The sequence below is a fragment of the Protopterus annectens genome, chromosome 9.part0, assembly GCF_019279795.1.
Source record: "Protopterus annectens isolate FY-2018-M chromosome 9.part0, PAN1.0, whole genome shotgun sequence".
NCBI lineage: Eukaryota > Metazoa > Chordata > Ceratodontiformes > Protopteridae > Protopterus > Protopterus annectens.
Genome location: NC_056743.1, coordinates 1,934,648,745 through 1,934,669,805, shown reverse-complemented (window position 1 = coordinate 1,934,669,805; position 21,061 = coordinate 1,934,648,745). Strand labels below are relative to the sequence as shown.

The 21,061-nt window shown below is 43.9% G+C and overlaps 1 protein-coding gene across 1 annotated transcript in view; it reads right to left on the bottom strand.

Annotated features, from left to right (window-relative positions):
• The window catches only part of HOOK2 (hook microtubule tethering protein 2), a gene marked incomplete in the record, with an annotated part of 1,827,100 nt that overhangs the window by 1,157,715 nt on the left and 648,324 nt on the right, over positions 1-21,061 (bottom strand). The window contains 2 exon segments of the mRNA XM_044084742.1: positions 7,747-7,857; positions 7,963-8,164. Of these exon segments, the coding sequence (XP_043940677.1) occupies positions 7,747-7,857; positions 7,963-8,164 (313 nt within the window).

Here is a 21,061-nt window from a genome sequence, read left to right as displayed (position 1 = left end):
CCCTTAGAAATGCTGTAGAAGTGGCAGTAGCCCTAGTGGAATGAGGCCTAATTCCAGCTGGCCTTGCCATGATGGGAATAACAAAATGCAATGCAAAACCCAATCCACCTAGAAATAGTTTGTTTTGACAAAAAGAAACAAACAACTGCTGAGACTGCCTAAAATCCTTAGTCCTGCTCAAATAATAACGCAATTGCCTGTGTACATCTAAAGTGTGCAAAATCTTTTCCCCTTTATTTTGGGGATCTGCATAAAAAGTAGGCAAATGAATAGTTTGGTTTAAAGCCACACTAGAAACCACCAGGCATAAAGGAAGGGAGATTTGAACGAAGAGATACTATCCTTATGAAAAATCGGCCTGCAACTCAGAAACCCTTCTTGCAGAAGTAATGGCCAACAAAAAGCAGTCTTCCATGACAAATATTTCAATTCAGCAGTAGCCGCAGCTCAAAAAGGTTGTAGAGTAAGTTTCTCCAACACAAAATTGAGATCCCAAGCAGGAGTAGGAGCTCGGGTCTTATATTCTTTGCCCCTCTAAGAAATTGCTTGAACAAAGGATGGTCACAATCATAGTGAGCTGAAATTGCTGCAGCATGAATCTTAATGGAAGAGAAAGACAAACCTTTGTCCAATAACTCAGTATGATATTGAAGAGCCACACTCAAATTAGGCTCAGAAATCTCCAAATTGTTTGCTGCACTCAAAAATAAAAATCTTCCCTTGTACTAGGTCTTCTGGCTTCCATAATCACATTTAAAACTTGAGGAAGTTGAGACCTGCTGTCTTTCAAAACAGAATATGCCAGGCTGTTAGATGAAGAGATTGAAGCTTGACATTGAGCAGGTGACCGTCCCTCTGAGACAACAGGTGTGGAATCAAGGGTAAAGGCCATGGAGGCTTCCTTACCAGACTCCTCAGTAATGGGTACCAGTGCTGCCGAGGCCAATCTGGAGCTATTAAAATCATCCTTGGCTTGTCTTGTCTGACCTTTAGAAGCACCTTTGGGAGAAGAGGCAGAGGTGGAAAAGCATACACATGAAGATTTTTCCAACTGAAAGAAAGAGCATCCACTTTCCAAGCTGTGTGATGAAACCTCTTTGTGCAAAACTTTGGCAGCTGGTGGTTTAGTGGAGAAGCGAACAGATCTATGTCTGGAGTTCCCCATGACACTGTCAATTTTGAAATACATGAAGATCCAGTTTCCACTCGTGGGGATCCATGATTTGACACATCTGCTAAGGAGTTCTGTGCTGCAGAAACCTTGCCTGAAGAGTTAGTTGCAAGCTGAGCGCAGTCTCCCATAAAATCATTGCTTGCCTGCACAATGGGTAAGAATGTGTTCCCCTTGTTTGTTGATGTACCACATGACAGTTGTGTTGTCTGTTAGAATCAACACCTGCCCTGGAAGAAGTAACTCCTTGAAAGCCATTAATGCAAACTGGACTGCTAACATCTCTTTCATGTTGATATGTAGATGCTGTAGTCTGGCAGGCCACTTGTCTTGTATCCACTTTCCATTTAGATGAGCTCCCAAGCAATGTCTGAGGCATCTGTCGTTAGAATCTGACTCTCCTCTGGGTCACAGAGAGTCCCTTGTTTAGGTGAAAATTCCTTTGAATGCAAGGTATTATTTGAATGACAGTGTCCAAATCCTGGCAGTGCTGTGTCCATACATTTTGAGATACCATTGCAGCTTCCTCATATGCAGTTTGGCATTGGGAAGCACCAGAATACAAGATGCCATGAACCCTAAGGCTTGAAGGACTGTCCTTGCAGTCAGCCCGGACTGAAGAGATAGTTGATGGAAGTAACTGGAAAGATTCTTTTGTTTGTCCGGGGTTAAAAGGCCATCTGGGCTGTATTCAGTCTCACACCCAGAAAGCACATATCTTGAGAGGGTACTAGACTGGACTTTATTTCGTCACAGAATACCCTAGGCATCTTAGCACTGCTATGACATAATCCAAATGCTGTAGAAGGTCTTCCTTTTCTTGAGCCAGAATCAGGCAGTCGTCCAAGTAAGGATAGATTTGAATTCCTTTTAGCCTGAAGTAAGCTATCACTGGAGCCAGAACCTTGTGTGAATACTCTGCAGTGGATAAGCCAAAGGGCAATGCAGAGAACTGATAATGAGAATTTCCAGCTCGCAGATACTTCCTGCAACTTAGTCTTATAGGCACATGAAGGTAAGCTTCCTTGAGATCTAAAGTTACCATCCAGTGATCCTTGCCCAGCAGAGGTAAAAGCTGTTGTAACGTCAACATTTTGAACTTGGGAATGTCCAGATAAGTGTTGAGGATAGATAAATCCAAAATTGGCCTCCACGTGTTCCCCTTCTTCGTACTAAGGAACAGGCGAGAATAAAATCCTAGGCCCCTTTCTGGCACAGGAACTGGCTGAATGGCCCCTATGTGGAGCAACAGAGAAATTTGCTTGTGAGCCTCTTGTCTTTGTAGAGGAGGAATGTCTGGTATGCCTTTGAAAGGAGGCAGGGTATGGAAATAAAACCTGTAACCGTGGTGAATGATATCCAGAACCCATCTGTCTTGGGTAATTAAATCCAATGCAATTTCTTTGAAAAGAGACAGCCTTCCTCCAAAGGTGCTGCCAGAATGTACTGGCAGCTGAAAAGGCAGGTCATTGGGTCTGCTTACACGAAGACTGACCTGCCCTCACCAGAAGTCTGAGCAGGGGAACTCCCTGTCCTAGGCCTAAAAGAACCTTGAGCTCTGCCCCACCACGTCTAGACCTACCCTAGACTGGGAATCATAAGCAGGATAAGTCCATCCCTTAGTAGGCCAATTTCTACTAAACTTCGAGGCTGCACCTGCAAAAATCCTTAACAGTTTGCATAGACTTAGCCTTGTCCTCCATTTTCTTTAAGACTGCTTCCACAGGCCCAAACAACACATCAGACTGCAAAGGAGCATCCAAAATCCTTGTTTTAACATGCTCAGCTAAATTCTGATCTCTTACGAAGAACAGAACCAGTGGCAGCCACCCTCGAGGAGGCCTGCACAGCATCAAAACCACATTGCAAGGAATGTTTACCCACCTGTTCAGACACATGAACTAAATCCTGCAACTCTTTACACTCAATACCTTCTGCCAGAGCATCCACCTTAGATTTCAATTGTGAAAGGAGATAATTCTGATATTTTAACATGTGAAACTGACAATTCAACGCTCTCATGGCTAAAGTGGAAGTAGTATACACTTTCTTTCCCCATCTATCCAAAGCCCTTGCCTCTTTATCAGGAGGAACAGGATTTTAACAACAGAGGCCTTCACACCTTTAGGCCCCTGAGAGACAGTTTGGTCTGCCCTAGGACTCTTAAAAGATACTTATGAGCTTCAGGCACCCTATAGTACCTATCCGGTTTAACTGGGGCAGGAGGCAAAGAATCAGGATTGAGGGAAGCCTCTGCAAAACATCTTCCACCACATTCAGAACAGGAGGTATAGCTAAAGGCCTATGCTGGGGTAAAACAAGAATTCCCTAAGCCTCTTCCTGGAATCAGAGAAATCTTGACCTTCCCATTTAAAATGCTCCCTCATGGAATGCAGAGTCTCTGAAAATGAAAAATCCTCAGGAGGAGAAGCTGAAGGAGTAGAATCATCCACATCAGAATCAGAATAAGGAGGATACTCCTGCAAGTCTTCAGTCAAGACTCAGAAGCATCCGAACATTGCTCAAAACTCTCAAACTCAGGTTCCACCCTAGGCCTCTTATCAGGGGCATAGAACCTCTAATCATAGTAATCAAATCCTCTGCCATTTTAAGCATATGTTTCTTAGGCAAAGACCCTGAAGCACTAGGAGAAACCCCACTGAAGTTAAACTTGGCCTGCCTCTCAAAGAAGCCTTGGAAACAGAAGGGAGGCTCTAACCACCTTAGGAAGAGAGGGAAGAACAGCCACCTGAGAAGCCCCTCAGCCTGGCCTACTTCCTAGGATACATCCTGTAACAGTAAAGTCTCTCCCTGAGACTCCAAAGAAACACCTGGCAAAACCTCCGCTCCACTGAGCTTCTAAAGATCCGACGCCTGGGACTGTCGGTTCTTCCACTCTAGGCTTTGCTGCTTTGTCCTTGCGCCGGCATTTTATAATTACAACGCAAAACTAACCTGGCACAGTCTAACCTTCTCTTAATAGTGCTTGTTAAATCTAGCACAAGAGCGCATCCAACAACGTTAAACAAGGTATACACAAAGTATGGTAATCCCTATGAGGTATCTGTTTCCCACAAGAAATACAGTTATTCACTTTTTCTGACATCCGTTAAATACTGAGGCAAGAAAACCAAAATATTCCCCAACGGGGTACTTAGCCAACTGATTCGGTCTGAAACTCTGACTTCAGAAACTTTCAGAACGCCAACCTGCACTCGCAAAATTGCTTCTGCATCGGACCATGATATGACGCCGTCATGATGCGTAGTACCCTGACGCTGACCGACGTCAGCCATATACTTTGGTATTCGGGCCGACTGGACAGCGGACTACCCCAATAGTTAGGACTGCAGCAATGTGGAATGAAGAACATCTTGCTGCAGTCTCCATTTAATTGAGATCAATACCACCTATGAATACAGGTAGTTTTCTGGCCATTTCCTTCCCCAAACTGACATTTCCATGACCTTCCTAAAAACTCACCCATGCTGTGAAGCTGCCTGGTCCTTTCCCTACCCATACAGAAAGTAAAGCTATAACAAGAAAACTGTACATGAGTCAAGTCTCCTGCTGTGGGCCGTCAGTCATAGCAGGTGGTAGCTCAAATTACCCTTAGCACTTTGACAAGCTAGGGAAGTTAGGTGTGAAGGGGGATGGGTGATTAGACAAAGTAGTACAATTCAGGCTTTACAAAACTCTGCAATTTAGCCATTCTAAAATGAAGCAGCATTGAAAGTCTGTTCTGTGTCATTTGCACTTTGTGTTTTAAGTAGTCACTGAATGGCATGAAATGTTACTTAAAACTGAAAGACAGCAGTGTATGCATGTAAAATCAATGCAGTGACAGGAGCTTCAAGAAGAAATAGGCATACATGACTTTTTTTTTCCAGACAAGCACTGCATGATGGTACAGACTAAATCAGAATTATTTCAAGATGTCAGACTCCACGTGGTCACTTAGAAATTGCATATAAAAATATTTAAAAACCTGTAAATAGTCCCAGAGCGGTGTTAAAATGTAGGAAACACCAAACCATGATGAAATAAACATGTTTTTGAGTCTGTGGGTGCAGTTCTCCTTTAATGATGCCCTCCTCTCCAGTTCTGTGGTGTAGAAGGATAAAGCCCAGAGTATGAACCGGATGACCACAGTCAGATTTTCATCTCAGTACTGGAACAGCCTGGCAGGGGAATGTAGCCAATTCTGTCTTGTCCATCCTGGGTGGGAGGGTAGGAATTGGTGGTTCCTGTCAGCAGATTACAATCATTCAGAGGTAGGCCCTACAAGCAAACAAGGTTTTAGACTGGGGACAGGAGCTTGTTCCAGCCAAGCCACTGATGGTAGTTCTCTGCAGCATGTGTGTGTAGAAACATGCACAAGCTGGTGTAGGGCATAGCTGGGCTTTCAGCACTGATGTAGGTGTTCATATCTGACATCAGGGGACAGAGTTAAGAACAAATGGGGGGGGGGGGGCGACGACATGATTGTTCCCAGAATGAGAGCTTTGCAACTGTCTCTCGGGTCTAAGAATCCCTCTCTACTGGGTAGAAATGAATGACTACACCAACAACTGCAGTGATCACATGGTCAAGCAAGCAAGGACAGGAAAAACTATGCCTTATTCCTCGGATTCTTTTCTTGACGTTCATACAGTTACATGGCTGATTAGGCTCCACAAGTACTTCAGATGGTTTTGAAGGTAAGCTGGCCGAAAACTGAGATAGAAATCCAAATCTGATGGCCTTTTTTGTTGGGCTTCTCAGGTTAATAAATCTGTCTATTACTGGGGTTTAGGGGAAATCTCCTTTGCAAAGCCATCTTCCCAGTTTTTAATTCTTTAGTAAGTTTGGGCTTGGTTTTGTACAGTCTGAAGATGTTGGGAAATGTTTTCCTGCAAGTGCATTAGGTCTACTGTCAGCATTTTGGTGGCCTCTGTAGTGTGATAGGTGCTAAGGACAGGAACAGTCAGCATAGCTTGTCCTAATTTAGTGCAGTTATAGTCTGGTCAGTACTCAGAGTTGATGAGTAGTGGTGGACAATTCTTTATAAAGTAGGAGAAAGCTATAGGTCAGTGGTCACTACAGGAGGAGTTGTAGGGTAAGAGCTTCAATAGATGTGGTTTGAGGAATCCATAATAATGAAGTCAGAAAAAGGTTTTGTCTAAAGTCTGACTGTCTGGGAATTTATTATTTGTGAAAAATTTTGGTCACTCAGGAAATCATTGATTTCATATGTGTGGGGACCCAGGAGGTGATGTTAAAGTCTCCTAGAATTATAATTTCATATGGGTGGAAGGTCTGTAGTAACTGGCATACCAATGTTTAGATTTGTCAAGGGGTGGCAGGAACAGAAGGTGGGTAATAGCTATGTGAAGAGACTGCATGGAGGCTAATTGAATACCTATGGTTGGGATTTTGGTCATTCACAAAGGTAAGCCTGAGATACTATTTACTTGTAATGAGGTTTTGTGAAGAAATAAGGAGTTGCTCTACAATTTTTCTACCAGGACAAGCATTAAAATGAGGAAAGTAGCGTTTAAGGTTAAGAGCATAATTTTTCATCCAGTATTTTTGCCTGGGTCTGTGGTACAGAATGATGGAGCCCTGACTGTGATGCTAGTGACAAAGGTTAGATTTGCACTCAAAGCGCTGAAGAAGTCAGACAGAGAAAGGTTAGTGAAGGGGTGTGGCCCACTCACCTCTTCACTGGGGAGTGCTGTGCACACTCAGAGGTACACCGAGAAGAGTGCTACATTCTGTGTTTCCAGGCTCGTGGGCAGATCTGCTTGATGGCAAAGTCCTTTGTGGAAATGTGGAAACATCCATCAGTCAAGTCCACTACAGTCCCATGTTCTTTGCACAGTCAAGATCACATGATCATGTTAGGGCTGCAAAAGCAAAAAAAAAAAAAAAATCTTCAAATCACCCCAATGGCTGACTAAATGAACATGCCCTCTTGGTAGACTCTTACCCTTACCCTTATAAAACAGAAATGAATGGATCAACTGCCTGAAACAGAGCAGACTGATGATCAGCAGAAGCAAATAAGGAAAAAAAAAAAACGTTCATTCAGTACTTGGGGATACCTAGAATGCTAGGATGGTAAGAATAAAAAAAGCATCTAAACATTTCAGTTTTTTTTGTATGCCCCTTGAATTTAGCAGAGTACTTTTGAATTATTATTCTGTGCTCTTGTTTGACAGAAATGTTACTTTTTGGAGGGCAAAGTCTTAGGTGAGACTGGAGGGATGACTTTGGCTTCTATGTTGTGTTCTTGAAGCATGAACTAAAGTACTGTGTTCATTTTATTATGAAAATTGAAAAAATAAACTTGCATGGGTGTTTTATTGTCTTTGTGCTGTTTGTGGATCATAATGGGGGTTGCAAATAATAAAATTAAATAAGGTAAAGGGAATTAGTAAATGTACACAGTGTGCCAACAGGACTGGAATACGTGTACGTTATGACATGTCATGCAGATGTGAAGTGAAGGGTGTGCAAACTGGATGACATGATGAAACTACAATTAAAACCACTGACAGATGGGGAGCAATAATACAATCCCTGTACCTCACCTCTTTTTCTTTTCTCAATGCCTCATACTTTTCTTTGAGGTTCTTGAACTCAAATTGCCATTTCTCTGCTTTCATGGCCTCCTCAGCATGTTTCAAATGTTGTTCTTGGACCTGAAAATTAGAGAAAAAACATTTATACGGAAGGTGAACTAAGTTATAGTTATCCAATCATGCCCCAGAAGTTTATCTCAACAAGGATCCTTAGCCAGCGCCAACCTGCTTCTTGTACGTTTCCAGCTGGCTTCTGACAGTACTGGCCTTCCTCTGCTCCTCCTCTAGTTCACATGTCTTTTGCATGTAGATCATGTTTCGCTCTTCCAAAAGCTTCACCTGCCTCCTCAGGTCTCCCAGGTCTTCCAGCTTCCGCTTGTACGTCTCCACCATGGCCTCCAACTTGTTGACTTTGTCAGAAGAATGCCTAATAGAAGAAAACAATCAACGGTATGAAAATAATGCAGGCACACATTCACCTCAAGAATGTACACTGAAGCAAACTAGTAAAAGCACAAGCTACATTAGACGCATTCCACTACTAAGGAACTACAACTGTGTACTCACTATGACTGAAAATGGCTAGTGTCCCTGGCTTCACACAGAAGCTGTCAGGGTATTCAATCATGGCATAGGCTTTTCCTATGAAGACCCTTGAAATATAACTGGCCACACAAGTAATGTTTGCAAACTGTTCAGAACTGCAGTGCACTTGCAACACCAAAACTGGAAAAAAAACACACAATCCAAAAAACTAAGCCAGATAGCAACACTATAAAAATTAACACGAGTATGAAAAAACAGAAGCTACAGTAAATCCATCACTTCCACCCACTTAGCTACGGTAGTACTTTAGGAAGCCAGGTCAACTGCCTTGGTTTTCAGCATGGGTCATTCTACACTTCCCAGACTAGACGGAACAGATAACACAGTGTAAGAACTGTAATCACACTCTGTCAGGACATCTTCCAAGCAAAAAAGGAAAAAAAAAAAATATGAACAATAGTGCCATGGTAAGGGAGCACAGACATTGCAGTCACCAGTCATCCAACTCTGCCACCACACTTATCTTGCAGTTAGGACCATTTCCTGGGGAAAAGATAACACCATGCAGTCCTGTGTGCTGAACACAGCCCTAATAAGGCTGTCACTATTTAGTGGATTTTTACAACACAACACCAGGACTAAAAGAACTAACAATTCCTTAAAGAAGAGACGCTATAAAGAGGAAGGAAAATGTGATGCCACTTTCATAACAATGACTCTACTCATCTGCTACAACTGCTGTAGGAACATCTCCTACATCTCTGGAGACCACATCTATCTTGTACTGCTTTGTATAAATAGCCCAAGCAGCTGCATCAAAAAGGTTCTGCAACACTGTCCTCTGAAAAAGGTAGAGGTTGTCACCACTGCTCCAGCTGATTGCGCACCACGGCCTTCCAGAGTGCGCACCACGGCCTTCCAGAGTGCGCACCACGGCCTTCCAGAGTGCGCACCACGGCCTTCCAGAGTGCGCACCACGGCCTTCCAGAGTGCGCACCACGGCCTTCCAGAGTGCGCACCACGGCCTTCCAGAGTGCGCACCACGGCCTTCCAGAGTGCGCACCACGGCCTTCCAGAGTGCGCACCACGGCCTTCCTGAAGAGGCTTGCCTCTGGAATCATTAGAGAATCTCATCCATGCAACTAGACAGTTGGAAATGGATTGCTTCCCTTCAGGGGAACCCAATCTGTTGGCTGTAAAGGAGGTGAAAAGTTAACTATTTCCCAGTTTCATCATTTCCAAGAATGTATACAAACAAGTGTCTTAAGATTCAACTTACAGAATATTTGCTCTCCTATGTCTTCAGGAGAAGGGGGGGAAACCACAGCTGTGCACACTTACCATAAATGTAGATGTTGAGTGTATTCACTGTTGCAGTCATCACACTTGGGGTTATTTGCTTGCAGTAGCCCTCAGTCAGCCCAAATACCAGAGACTTAGTATTTCTGCATCGGGTGCTGTCGCTACAGGACTGACGTCAGGTTGTCAGGGGTATAAAAGCAGGCAGCCGATGCCATTACATCAGTTTTTCATGCCCCAAATGTTAGGAACCCCCCAAATACGGAGCTAGGTCATGATGGGGAACACACCACCAGTAAAAAATAAATACCAATACCAATAACAATACCAATACCCCAGAAGGGGTTAGTAATAGCCATAGATAGGGGAGAGAGAAAGAGAAAACCAGGGGGCTGGAGGGAGGGAAAGCAGGACTGCAATAGTGAATACACTAACATCTACATTTATGGTAAGTGTACACAACTGTACTATGTTCATGTTTCACTGTTGCAGTCATCACACTTGGGTGGATTCCCAAAGCTGAAGAAGGGTGGAGGCAGTCAAGAAGAGTTAGGGCTGGCTAGTATGCCTTGCAGGACTGCTGTAACAAATCCTACCCTGGATTTGGAAAAGATAGGCAGGTGCTAATGCTTGGTGAAGGCGTGTACAGAACTCCAGGTAGGAGCCTCCAGGATATCCCTGGTAGGGACCTCCCTAAGAAATGCTGTAGAGGTATCCTAGTGGAATGTGTTCTGACCCACTGAGGGGTTGGTTTCCCGTGGTGCTTATAGCAGAAATGGATTCAGTGTGCCATTTGCAAATGGTTTGTTTTGAAATGGCCTTGCCCTCTGCCCCTGTTGCAAAGCTAATAACTGGTCAGATTTTCTGAAGGGCTTAGTCCTATCAAGGTAGGAATCTGAGCTGTCTGTGCACGTTCAAGGAGTACAGGATTCATGTCTCCTTTATTTTGAGGATTAGGGAAGAAGGTTGGCAAATGGATGGATTGATTGAGAGCCACACTGGAACCACTTTGGGTATAAAGGAAGGGTTAAGTCCAGAGTAAAACCCTGTCAGCATGGAAAATAATGAAGGGTTCCACAGCCATAACTGGTTGTAGCTCAGACACTAACTGAACTGATGGCTAAAAGCAAGACCGTTTTCCAAGAGAGGAATTTTAACTCTGCTGATGCAGCAGGTTCAAAGGGGGTGGTGAGCTTTTCCAGTACAAAGTTAAGGTCCCAAGCAGGGGTGGGTGCTCTCCTTGGTGGCCTTAAGCTGTTTGCCCATCTCAGGAACGGTTTGATAAGAGCGTGCAAAAAGAGAGGTGGCTCAGTGCTGTAATGAGAAGAAATGGCTGAAGCATGTATCTTAATGGAGAAGGATAGGCCTTTGTGGAGTAGATCTGCTAGGTAATCCAGGATAAGAGGCAGAGAGGGCAGTGTTGTGTTCTCTCCTTTAGACTGAATCCATGAGCAAAACCTTTTCCACTTAGCATAGGATTTTCTTGTACTGGGTCTTCTGGCTTCAAGAATGACATCCAGCACCTGTTTGCTTAAGGTTGCCGGGGGAGAATTCAAGGAATAAGCCAGGCTGCAAGACTTAGGGTTTGCAGTTGTGGATGCAGAATCTGTCCCTCCTGCTGAGAGAGGATAGTTGGATTCTGGTGTAGGTGCCAGGGTGGCACCGATGTCAGGCTGCTCAGGAGTGGGTACCAGTGCTGGCACAGCCAGTCCTGGGCAACCAGAATTGTTCTTGGTCTGTCCTGCTTTACCTTGAGTAATACTTGTGAAAGGAGGGGCAGAGGGGGAAAGGCACAGATTGAGAGATTTACCCACTGAAAAGATGGGGCATCCACTTTCCAGGCCCTGCTGTGAGGGTTCCTGGTGCAGAATTTGCTGAGCTGGTGGTTGTAGGGGGAGGCAAAGATATCCACCTTTGGGGTGCCCCAAGGTTGAATGTGCTGTGCTCCAATTGCCACTTGTGTGGGTCTAGGAGATGTCTGTTTAAGTAGTCTGCCAGTTAAGTTTTGACTGGCAGGAATTGAGCTTGTAGATGGACTTGACTGTCCAAGGCCGCATTCTACAGGGCCATGGCTAGCCTGCAAAGTGGGTAGGAATGGGTTCCCCCTGCTTGTTGATGTACCACAAAACTGTGGTTTTGTCTGTTTTTATTAGCAGTTGTGCTGGAAAGATTAGGGATCTGAAAGCTGTCAGGGCATTCTGTACAGCTAGCATCTCTTTTTTGGTTGATGTGCAGATGAATTTGACTTGGGCGCCAGTGGCCCTGAATACATTTTTCGTCCATGTGTGCCCCCCAGGCATAGTCTGATGCGTCTGTGGTTAGGGTCTGCGCGGCTTGGGGTTGAGTAAATGGCAGTCCCTAGTTGTGGTTGCATGCTTCTGCCCACCAGAGGAACTCTGTCCTTAGACAGGGTATGATAGGAATCACTGTTTCCACGTCCTGAGAATGTTGGCACCAAAGACTAAAGTACCACTGGAGTTTCCTCATATGCAGTCTTGCATATGGAATCAGCAGTATACATCAGGCCATGAACCCTAGGGCCTGCAGTATTTTTCTTGCAGATAGCGGAGCTCTGGTGGCCATTTGTCTGAAGTAGTCTGTCAGACAGACTTGTTTTTCTGAGATGAGGAATGCTATCTGTGAAGTTGTGTCCAAGCTTGCTCCCAGGAATATAATCTTTTGACTGGGTACCAGTTTTGATTTCTTTTCGTTGATGGTGTACCCCAAGGAGGTGAGAAGGTTTTTCACAAATGTCAGGTGCTGCAGCAGCAATTCCTGACTGTCCGCCTGAATCAGGCAGTCGTCCAAGTATGGGTAAATCTGGATTTTTCTCTGCCTGCAGTACGCAATGGCTAGAGTCAGGCATTTTGTGAATAGTCTGGGCACAGTAGATAAGCCAAACGGAAGTGCAGAGAACTGATAATGCATAGACCCTGTCCCGAAACGTAGATACTTCCTGCATCTTTCTCTTATGGAGATATGCAGATAGACTTCTTAAGTCTAGGGTGACTAACCAGGCATCCTTGGCTAGCATAGGAAAAAGCTGTTGCAGGGCAAGTATTTTGAATTTCTGTACCACCAGGAAGGTGTTAAGAATGGAAAGATCCAGGACTGGGTGCCAAGAGCCCTCTTTCCTGGGTACCAGGAAGAGTCTTTAGTAGAATCCTTGACCCCTCTGTTCTACTGGAACCGGCTGCATAGCTCTGATATTGAGTAGGGAAAGTACTTTGCTTTGAACCTCTGCCCACTGGTTTGGAGGAAGGTCTGGAAACCCGCTTGGGGTTGGCAATGAATGGAACTAAAATTTTTACCCCTGGGTTACAATGTTGAGGACCCACCGATCCTGAGTGATGGACATTCAGTTTATTGCATGAAGGGCAAGTTTTGTTCCTAGGGGCACAAGCAATTTGGCAGGGCTGGGGAGTGGAGTAAAGAAGTTATTGTGAGCTTTTTCCGTAAGGAGGTGGCTTACCACTCACTGCTTTAGGAGTGGGGGCACTCCATTGCTTAGATCTCTGCATACCCTGAGACTAGTCTGGGTGGCCTGTTTCCCCTGGGTCTGGTTGGAGAAGGCCTGGAGGGGGCTGGAAAGGACCAGTGTTTGGAAGGGCAATGCCAGGTGGTTGCACTTAAGAATTCTTTAACAGTCTGCATAGACTTGGCTTTTTCTTCCATCTTTTTAAGAACCTTTTCTCCTTTGGTGCCAAACACAGTCCTTATTCAAATGAGTGTCTAGTAACTTTGATTTGACTTTGCTTTTTCTTCCATCTTTTTAAGAACCTTTTCTCCTTTGGTGCCAAACACAGTCCTTATTCAAAAGAGTGTCTAGTAACTTTGATTTGACATGGTCTGTGCAAGGTCTGCTCCTTCAGCCAAGCAGGTCTTCTCAGTACAGAGCCAGTGACAGCTGCCCGGCAAGATGCTTCTAGGGCATCAAAGCCACACAGCAAAGTATGCTTGCTGACTTGGCTTGCAGAGTGCAAAAGCTTCTGCAATTCTTTGTTTTCTGCAGAGTCTGAAAATGTTGCTATTTTTTAATAAGTTCCATAATATGCTGCTGGTACTTCAGCATGTAAAACTGACAATTCAATGCCCTAATAGCAAGAGTTGCAGAGGTATATACCTTCTTACCCCATCTGTCCAAAGCTCTGGAATCCCTGTCCGAAAGGGTGGGATTCTTGGCTGTAGTGGCCTTGATACCTTTAGCCCCCAGGGAAATGATCTCTGGGTCAGCAGTAGAATTCTTGAAAAGAAATTTGTGAGCATCAGGTATGCTCTGTAGTACCAGTCTGGTTTCCTAGGGGCAGGAGGTAAAGTGTCAGGAGTAAGACTGGATTCCATAAAAACATCATCCACAACACCCAGGACAGGGGGTACTGCTAACGGCCTGTGTTGCGGAAACTCTAGGAATTCCAGTAAATGATGATGAGAAGAACGAAGTTCAAGCACCAATACGGAATTTATTAAAACCACAAGCTGTAAACCAGTGTACAAACGAACTGACCTAGGTTTCGTCCCATCGACTGGACTTCTTCAGAATAACAATGTATACAAGCAACCACTATATATATATATATATATATATATATATATATATATATATATATATATCTATATGTGCACACCCCTTACATATTACTCAATCACCACTTAATACAATTACATAAAATAAAGTACACTGAAAATAAAACCTACACAGAAACTCATACACTAACTAAATATATCAATATTATATCCAATACATAATAGCAGAGTATAATCTAAATAACGTATAAAAATAAAAACGTTAAAATTGTATTTATATATATCATTAATGCCTTTACCGTTTTCCCAAAATATGTTTGACCTTAAGTAAAGGTAGAGACATCTGCAGGTTCCATAGTCGAAGAGTCTCGTGGCATTCCAGACTCCAAATGGGTCTCCGTAGAGGCCTGTGAATCCACTGAAGTGGGCATCAGGGGCTGCAAAAGCGCCTCACCGAGTACCGGCGGACTGGCGACTAGCTTAAAGGAAGCATCATCGGCAGTTTTGGACCTATGCGGTCTGTTTTTTGGAATATCGGTAGTCGGATGGCTTACCAAAGCCAATTCAGAATAGAGAGATAGACAGCGAAAGAATTTAGTGACAGAGCCTGACGACGAATGGTTTGGGAGTTAAATAAGGCACAAAACCAACAGCAAGGGACATCGTGGTCTGGGCCTAAACAGCTGACGCAGTAAGAATGAAAATCTTTGTGAGGTATTTGCTTTCCACAGGCAAGATAATTGTTAACTTTTTCTGACATCGGTAAGAGCAAGAAAAAAATTATCACCAATGGGGTTACTTGGCTTTAGAAGACTACAGGATTATTAAATCCGTAAATGAAAATTCAGGTAGCGGCCGACCAACACTTGCGAACTGCTTCTGCTTCAGGCTCTTCAGCAAGAAAGACTGATGTAATGGCGTCTGCTGCCTGTTTTTATACCCCTGACAACCTGCCATCAGTTGTGGAATGACAGCATCCAACGCAGAAATTCTAAATCTCTGGTATTCGGGCCAACTGAGGGCTACCTGCAGGCAGATAACCCCAAGTGTCATGACTGCAACAGTGAAACAAGAAGAACATCTGGATAACTTGATTTGGGGTACTGTTCCAGATTACCTTAAACAAGAAGGCAGCACTAGCAGACACAGTTACTATGTCTTTATGAAAAAAGGTGCATGGGTCACAGTAAATAAATCCTGAAAGAATAGAAGTCAATCTTGTGCTACTTAGCCAATAAGATTGCTTTCCAAGTCGGAAAATGGAAAAGCAGAGGAATCTATAAATGGAACAGCATAAGAGGCATTGAACAGGTTGTGCAAGAAGGAAAGAAAGATCAGTGACATACTGAGTATTAGGGGTAGCAATTTGCTTTTAGGAGCTTCACAATAGTAAAAAGACATGGGAGCTTGCTGGAAAATGGACACACTTCATGGAAGAAAAAAAACAAGCTACAGGCGATAGTGGGCTGGCCAGTGAGTAGACAAGCATACAAGATGCAATAATAAGGCTGCAGGGAGAAAGGTAGGAAAAAAAATCAGAACACAAAGAGATCATAAAAGGAGTACAGGCAAATAATGTGAGAGACAGAAGGCAGAGAGAGAAAGTGGTAGGTGCAGCTGTGAAAGAAAACATAAGAAGAAACAAAAAAAGCAGGAGGTCAAATGCAAAGAGTAGTTACAACTGATGAGAAAGGAAACACAGTTTGATTCACTTGTATAGAAACCAACTCAACAAGGATAGCAGCAGGGCGTGGCACTCAGCCAGAAGGAAGAGTTGGGGGTATAGAACATAACAGTGGAAGATGTCTGTAGGAAAAGTGCAGGAGGGACGGGAAAAAGATCAGATACATCCCAAAAAGCAATGCATCTGGCATAGGCAGTGACGAGGGGCTGCAGACAGAAGGGGACTAGCAACAGAAAGTGAAGAAGGAAAAAGTGCATGTGAGAGAGCATGTTAATGGAGTCTGCAGATCAGATTTGGGTAAAATTAGTCTCGGTGCTCAGACTTCACAAGAAATGGAATGGGGGAGCAAACATGGAAGGGGTGAATGCACACAGACAGAGACAGAAAGGGCAGCAAGTAGAGCTTGGAAGGTAATGGGAGGGGTGGCAGGAGCATTTTTAAGAACTGTACGACTATCGGCAGCCAGCACCATGAGAAGAGCAATTTCCATAGTATGAAGAGTGGCCATAGCAGTGGAGAAGGAAGCATCCGGAACTGGTAGCAGGACAGGGAGAAATCTGGCACAGACAGCATTTGTATGCCACAGACAGGCTCCATCTTAAGTCAGAAGGGACAGTGATAACTAAAGCTAAATTGGAAAAGTATTTCACAATGACTGTATGCTTACTTTTATTTCTACATCCTTTTTCCCTCCATGCCTATCATCAAGCCTTCCACTAGCTATTCTTATGTTGAGATAGCTGACTCCATTGATTCTGGGAAGTCCCCGATATAAGGGAAAATTATGAATGAAGGGGGTCGTATACAGGAAGCCGTAAATGTGGTCATACCAGTAATGATGACGGTGTTTCTACTAGGCCTTAATTTCCAACCCTGATGGCTGACCACATCCAAATCACTGTGAAGCCTCGTATGCTCTCACTATGCATAAGAATTCTACCACCCACAGATTAATAAAGGTTACCATCACTGGCTCTAGCTATTATGGTACGAGACAAGATGCCACTTCCTTTTCGGCCATCAGACCAGAGCTACCACATCCTCGCCAGGATGGACAGCTTGCACCGGCTACTTGCACCAATCATCCCCTGCCCAGCTATTCAAGTTTCCAAGCTACTGCTCAAACCTGAATCATCTTGTCCATAGGCAGGACTTTATCCCCCTATGCTGCAAAGATGACTAAGTACTTAACTAAGATGGAAGAGGGGAGGGGATGTCAAAAATGACAAAAAAGAGAGCAGGTAATCAGGCAGTAGAATGTAGTTAAAAAATAAAATGGACATAACACAGCAGAGGAATAAATCAGAGTGATCCATGGCAGAAAGGTAGTATCACTGAGTAATGTAAGGGGGCAAGGTAAGAAGGTTTAGTACTACTGTGCAATGTAAGGGGGCTAGGTAAGAAGGTGTAGTATCACTGTGCAATGTAAGGGGGCTAGGTAAGAAGGGTAGTATTACTGTACAAGGGTGCTAGCTAAGAAGGTGTAGTATTACTGTGCATTGCAAGGGGGCTAGGTAAGAAGGGTAGTATTACTAAGCAATGTTAGGGGGCTAGTTAAGAAGGTGTAGTATTACTGTGCAACACAAGGGGGCTAGGTAAAAAGGGTAGTATTACTGGGCAATGTAAGGGGGCTGGGTAAGAAAGTGTAGTATTACTGTGCAATGTAAGGGGGCTAGGTAAGAAGGGTAGTATTACTAAGCAATGTTAGGGGGCTAGTTAAGGTGTAGTATTACTGCGCAACACAAGGGGCCTAGGTAAAAAGGGTAGTATTACTGTGCAATGTAAGGGGGCTGGGTAAGAAGGTGTAGTATTACTGTGCAATGTAAGGCGGCTGGGTAAGAAGGTGCAGTATTACTGTGCAATGCAAGGCGGCTGGGTAAGAAGGTGTAGTATTACTGTGCAATACAAGGGGGCTAGGTAAGGTGGTGTAGTTTTAGGCTGCAATGTAAGGGGGCAGGTAAGAAGGGTAGTATCACTGTGTAATGTAAGGGGGCTAGGTAAGAAGGGTAGTATTACTGTAAAATGTAAGTGGGTTAGGTAAGAAAGTGTAGTATTACTGTGCAATGTAAGGGGGGCTGGGTAACAAGGGTAGTATTACTGTGCAATGTAAGGAGCTAGGTAAGCAGGTGTAGTATTACTGTGCAACACAAGGGGGCTTGGTAAGAAGGTGTAGTATTACTGTGCAGTGTAAGGAGGAGAGGAAAGAAGGTATAGTATTACTGTGCAATTTAAGGGGGCTAGGTAAGAAGGTGTAGTATTACTGTGCAATGTAAGGGGGGGTAGGTAAGAAGGGTAGTATTTCTTTGCAATGCAAGAGTCCTAGTTAAGAAGGGTAGTATTACGGTGCAATTCAAGGGGGTTAGATAAGAAGGGTAGTATTACTGTGCAATGTAAGGCAGCTGGGTAAGAAGGTGTAGTATCACTGTGTAATGTAAGGGGGCTAGGTAAGAAGGCATAGTATTAGGCTGCAATGTAAGGGGTTAGGGTAAGAAGGTGTAGTATCACTGTGTAATGTAAGGGGATAGGTAAGAAGGTATAGTTTTACGCTGCAATGTAAGGGGGCTAGGTAAGAAGGTGTAGAATTTCTGTGCAATATAAGGGGGGCTAGGTAAGAAGGTGTAGTATTACTGTGCAATGTAAATGGCCAGGTAAGAAGGGTAGTATTACTCTGCAATGTAAGGGGGCTAGGTAAGAAGGTGTAGTATTACTGTGCAATGTAAGGGGGCTAGGTAAGAAGGTGTAGTATTACTGTGTAATGTAAGGGGGCTAGGTAAGAAGGTGTAGTATTACTGTGCAATGTAAGGGGGCTAGGTAAGAAGGTGTAGTATTACTGTGTAATGTAAGGGGGCTAGGTAAGAAGGTGTAGTATTACTGTGCAATGTAAAGGGGCCAGGTAAGAAGGGTAATATTACTCTGCAATGTAAGGGGGCTAGGTAAGAAGGTGTAGTATTACTGTGCAATGTAAGGGGGCTAGGTAAGAAGGTGTAGTATTACTGTGCAATGTAAGGGGGCTAGGTAAGAAGGTGTAGTATTACTGTGCAATGTAAGGGGGCTAGGTAAGAAGGTGTAGTATTACTGTGCAATGTAAGGGGGCCAGGTAAGAAGGTGTAGTATTACTGTGCAATGTAAGGGGGCTAGGTAAGAAGGTGTAGTATTACTGTGTAATGTAAGGGGGCTAGGTAAGAATGTGTAGTATTACTGTGCAATGTAAGGGGGCTAGGTAAGAAGGGTAGTATTACTGTAAAATGTAAGGGGGTTAGGTAAGAAGGGTAGTATTACTGTGAAAGGCAGCTAGTAAGAAGGTGTGCTATTGCTGTGCAATGCAAGGGGGCTAGGTAAGAAGGGTAGTATTACTGTGCAATGTAAAGGGGCTAGGTAAATAGGTGTAGTATTACTGTGCAATACAAGGGGGCTAGGTAAAAAGTGTAGTATTACTGTGCAATGAAAGGGGGCTAGGTAAGAAGGTGTAGTATTACTGTGCAATACAAGGGGGGGTAGGTAAGAAAGTTAGTATCACTATGCAATGTAAAGGGGCTAGGTAAAAAGGTGTAGTATTACTGTGCAATGCCAGGGGGCTAGCTAAGAAAGTGTAGTATTACTGTGCAATGTAAGGGGGCTAGATAAGAAGGTCTAGTATTATTGTGCAATATACAGGGGCTAGGTAAGAAGGTATAGTATTACTGTGCAATATAAAGGGGTCAGGTAAGAAGGTGTAGTATCACTATGCAATGTAAGGGGGCTAGGTAAGAAGGTATAGTATTACACTGCAATGTAAGGGGGCTAGTTAAGAAGGGTAGTATCACTGTGGAATGCAATGGGCTACGTAAGAAGGTGTAGTATTACTGTGCAATGCAAGGGGACTAGGTAAGAAGGTGTAGGACCCACAAGCGGTGCTGCAGAAGGAAAGCGTGGACATTAGGGGTACCGGTGAACATGGGCCTGGGTATAGTCTGCACAGAAATAATGAAGGGAAAGGTTGAGGCAGAGCAACAAACTACAATAAGGATGAGATTAAATGCGACATCAGAGACCACCACCAACTCATGGAGAATGCAAGGGAGGAGGAAGGGCCAAGACCATAAGGCAACTTTGCTGGTGCTGAAAGCAGAGCCACAAAGAGATTGCTGGCTGACTCATACAGATCATCAGCCCCAAATACATCAAGGGCGGGAAAAGAGGCAAGAAGAGAGAATACAGGAGTAGAGTAGGAAAAAAGGGTTAAAAGTATGAATGATCTGAATTACAGAAAGACTGAGACCTCAAGCTCCAAGGGGGAGGGAAAGATAGTCAAATTAAGTCTTGGACCATGAGGGGTTTTGCTAACTGGTCTGGGACTGTGCCAGAATAGACAGAATTCTGGTTGTGGTCCTTCCTGAAGAGGAGGGGTCAGAAGTGTCTAAGTGAAAGCATTATTAGCTAATATTGACAGTTGGTTTACAGTGGGCATTTAGTGCTGCGGTGAATGGTAAGAACACTAAAAAGATGCCATGGAATTTTAAAGAAGTGAATTATAATGAAGTACAGGAGAAGGTCAAAGATGAATTAGGGCATAGGGTCTAATTAAGTACAGAAAACTACAGGAATGGGTCAGGGATATAAAACTCGTATCTATGGACAAGGGACAGTGGAAGAGATAAAAAGGTGAGAACAGCAATGTGGCTATAAAGTAATGTGAGGCTAACAATTAAGGGGTAAGGCACACAACATGCGACAGGAAGGTAAAAGGGAGGTGCACAGGACAAGAAAGGAAAGAAGAAAGGCAGAGTGAGTGAGCACAGCAAGTATGCAAGCTGAAAGGAAGTCAGCATAAGGGGTCATAAGTGGAAAAAAGAAGTTATGTCTTACCATAACGTTCTATCTGTGTTGTAGATCTTCATTCATTCATTACTGATAGGACTTCAGTTCCGTCCACGGAACCGACATGGCTGGTACCAAGCTCACACCAGCCAAAAACTCTCAGCTAAGACCTACCCACAATGCCCCTGTCAGTCTCTTCAGATCGAATTTGCCTGCCCTTATAGCATAGAAATAATAATAATAGTGATAGTAGGAGGCTCTGTCTGTGCAGGTACCTTAACTAATAAGGAGATCTTAACGTCCACCAGGAGTCCAGGTAGGGGGGAAGCATGGTGTTAAGTAATGAATGAAGATCTACAACACAGATGGAACGTTGTGGTAAGACATAACTTGTTTATCTGATGCTGTAAATCTTCATTCATTCTTAATGATAGGACCGAGTACCCAGAGTCCTGGGTGGCCCTAAGGAAGGGC